Raw genomic sequence first — 3,672 nt, 5'->3', positions numbered from 1 at the left:
AAGGAGATTGAAAAAATCTGAAGCAAAAAAAAAAAGAAAGTGATTTGCGAGGTGTGCGTTTCGCACAGAGGATCGCAAACGTTGGCTTCGTAACCATTTAGGTGTTTGAGGAAATAGATAGTTTGTTTTTTTCTCGTTGGAATTATATCGGAGCCTTCGAGAAACTTCATCTCCAAGCTACACAACACAAGAGGGTATTTTGTGATAAATATTTTTGTTATTATAAAACATTATAAGCTAAATAGCTTTGCATGATGGTGTGTCTAGGGCCCCATTTGCCAGACTCTACGCATATGTTGGACTGAAGTTGACTGCGGCATTCTGAATGTGGCGACAGTGCAGCGTGTAACGCTCATCAGGGGCGTTGTATATCAATGGAAACAGCTCGTGTGTGTGTGTGTGTGTGTGTGTGTGTGTATACACGCTCATCAGGGGCGTTGTATATCAGTGGAAGCAGCTTTCGTCTTTGTAGTGCACGGAGTTTATGGCATTGCTGTGAAACTCTGGGGAGAGACAGAGCAAGTTCTGATGCTCTCTCATGCAGAGAAGGTTTTGTTTTTATCCCAGTGGCAGCAGAGATTCATGCAGCCCTGTGTGTGTGTGTGTGTGTGTGTGTGTGTGTGTGTGTGTGTGTGTGTGTGTGTGTGTGTGTGTGTGTGTGTGTGTGTGTGTGTGTGTGTGTGTGTGTATGTGTGTGTGTGTGTGTGTGTGTGTGTGTGTGTGAAACAGAGTGAAAGTTAATGTTTGTGTGTGTGTGTGTGTGTGTACACACAAGTGTCCCTATAAGTCAGTTAGCAGTGTGGGAACACACTGTCCTGTTCTAATTAGCTCAGCGTGCTAGCTTCAACATTAGCATTTTCTTGACCGTTAGCCCGTTAGCCCGGTCAGATGTTTCTTGTGTGAGAAAGTCCTCAGTTGGGCCCAACCAACACAAAGCTCTCCTGTTGAGTGTGTGTGTGTGTGTGTGTGTGTGTGTGTGTGTGTGTGTGTGTGTGTGTGTGTGTGTGTGTGTGTATGTGTGTGTGTGTGTGTGTGTGTGTGAGGGTCGGTCGGCCCCTTGATGGAACTCTAAATCTGCTTAATTGCCCCTCGTGTGTGTCAGGTGAGACGCCTGCCCTTTTCCTTTCCCGCTGCGGTTTTATCTCTCTCTTAAAGGCTGTGTGTGTATGTGTGTGTGTGTGTGTGTGTGTGTGTGTGTGTGTGTGTGTGTGTTTTAAACAGAGGCCAGACTCCAGGGCCAGTCGTGTTTCCAGGAGCAACCGAGTCTTCTGCATTTCATTAGCAGTCTAGTCTAAATTAGCTCGCAGGTTGACCACTGGCTAATTTATAACTATAACGATTGTTGCTCGGAAGCAGAAAGCCAGTGCTACTCTGAGGCAGAGCAGACAGTTCAACGGCCGCATCTGATTCTCGGTGTCTCGTCCTTAATTGGGTGATTACACTCCAACTTCTCCCTCTTTGATCTAATCAAGGCTCTTCAGAATTATCCTATAAACCCAATCAGCGGTGTGAACGCCGAGTCCTAAATAGCAGGTCAAATTACCCTTAAGTACTTTTTAAAAGAACCCTGCAGAAACTAAAACAAAAAAAGAAAAAAGAAAAACCTTAGTATGCACCCATTAGTTTGAAGTGTCATCTTCAACAAAGGAGAGAGGAGTTGTCTTTTTGACGACGGGGTTTTATGTTCGGATAATGTGAGCGTTGTAACTCTATCTGTCTCCTCGGGCTAAATGTCAAACGATTCTTTTGTCAGAGGAGGTTATTGAGACGAGGCCAAGTGGCACGTCCCGCAGCTTCAATACACAGAGTCAGACGGTGACACTGCTTGATGTGTTGGCTCAATGGCGCTTCAACGCGAGTTACGGGAAGACAATCAGAGAAGGGAAATGACTCTGTCCCTGACGCCTAATGGCTGATGTCTGACGACTTTATAATTGTGTCATAAATAACCATCTGTATTTATTTGGCTGACTTTGACAACCTTGATTGTATTCACCTCTTCACCATTCACGAGACAAGTTTAGTTTGCTGTGATAGTTTCATACTCATTGCTGCTCAGTGAAGTTTGTTCAGTAGGCTACAAGTGCTGTAAACAGTTAGTGCACGGGTGCAATGTAAAGCCCTATAGTACTACTGAGAAGCACATCACAGTTAGTGCACAGTAAGCCCCATAGTACTACTGAGAAGCACATCACAGTTGTTGGACTGGTGCAATGTAAAGCCCTACGGTACTACTCAGAAGCCTATAGTACTACTCAGAAGCACATCACAGTTAGTGCACTAGTGCAATGCACTGTAAAGCTCCATAGTACTACTCAGAAGCCTATAGTACTACTGAGAAGCAAATCACAGTTAGTGCACGGGTGCAATGTAAAGCCCTACAGTACTACTCAGAAGCCTATTATACTACTGAGAAGCACATCACAGTTAGTGCACTGGTGCGATGTCAAGCCCTACAGTACTAGAAGCACATCAGTACTGAACAACAGTGTCTTCTCTTGTTGTTCATCTTGTTCTCTCTCTCTCACTCTGTAAGCAGTGTGTGTGTGTGTGTGTGTGTGTTGGTGTGTGTATAGCAATACTTCTGTAAGTGTGTACATAGTAATGATTTCTCTCACACCCCCCCCCCCCCTCTCTCTTTCTCTCTCTCTCTCTCTCTCTCTCTGCGACTACAGGCGGTAACGGCACGTATCCCAGAGGTCCGGGCAGCGAGGGCGAGAACGGTCCGCTCCCGGCGTCCAACATCCCGCTGATCGCCGGGGCGGCGGGCGGCTCGGCCTTCCTGCTGCTGGTCAGCGCGGTCATCTGCGCCGTGTGCTACCGCCGGCGGCACGCCAAGCACTCCGAGTCGCACCACCCGCCCCTGTCCCTCTCCTCGCTGACCAGTCCCAAACGCGGCGGGGTCGGCGGCGGGGTCGGCGGGGTCGGCCTCGGAGGTCACCTGGGCAGTCACCTGGGCAGTCACCTGGGCGGGGGCCACGGCCACGGCGGAGGCGGCAGCGGCAACAACAACGGCTCGGAGCCCAGCGACATCATCATCCCGCTGCGGACTTCGGACTCGGCGTACTGCCCGCACTACGAGAAGGTGAGCGGGGACTACGGGCACCCCGTCTACATCGTCCAGGAGATGCCCCCGCAGAGCCCCGCCAACATCTACTACAAAGTGTGAAGAAGAGGAGGAGGAGGAGGAGGAGGAGGAGGAGGAGGAAACAGCAGAGAGAGAGAGAGAGAGAGAGAGAGAGATGAAGAGAGACAAAGAGAGAGTGAATGAGATGAATGCCAGATCAAATGCAGTCCCCCCTCTACTCCACCACCCCCCCCCCCTCGGCGATGTCGTTTTCCTATTTTACCCCCTCACCAAACCCCCAAAATCAGCACCCACTGGACCCCCCCCCCCCCCCCCCCACGCCCCCGTTAAGAGTCTCCTCTCTCCTCAGTCTCTCAGTATCCCTGAGATGGACAGCAGAGCCTTGAACTGTGCGACAACCTCACACACACACACACTTACACACGCATACACACTTTCACACACAGACACACAGACACAGACATAGACACAGACACAGACACAGACACACACACACACACACACACGACTGAAAAAGTGTCTGCTAAATGTAATGTAATGTAATGTAACTCTCTCTCTGAGTTCTCAGACTCTGAAAGGCTGCG

The 3,672-nt window shown here is 49.4% G+C and overlaps 1 protein-coding gene across 1 annotated transcript in view; it reads left to right on the top strand.

Moving 5' to 3' along the window:
* Positions 1–3,169, top strand: part of efnb3b (ephrin-B3b) — an 86,145-nt gene extending 82,976 nt beyond the window's left edge. The window contains exon 5 of the mRNA XM_062516440.1: positions 2,676–3,169. Within this exon, the coding sequence (XP_062372424.1) occupies positions 2,676–3,169 (494 nt within the window). The remainder of the gene's footprint in view (positions 1–2,675) is intronic.
* The last annotated feature ends 503 nt before the right edge of the window (positions 3,170–3,672 follow it).

The sequence above is a fragment of the Sardina pilchardus genome, chromosome 16 (genome assembly GCF_963854185.1).
Source record: "Sardina pilchardus chromosome 16, fSarPil1.1, whole genome shotgun sequence".
NCBI lineage: Eukaryota > Metazoa > Chordata > Actinopteri > Clupeiformes > Clupeidae > Sardina > Sardina pilchardus.
The sequence above is the reverse complement of the archived record's forward strand: the minus strand, read 5'-3'. Positions and strand labels throughout refer to the sequence as shown.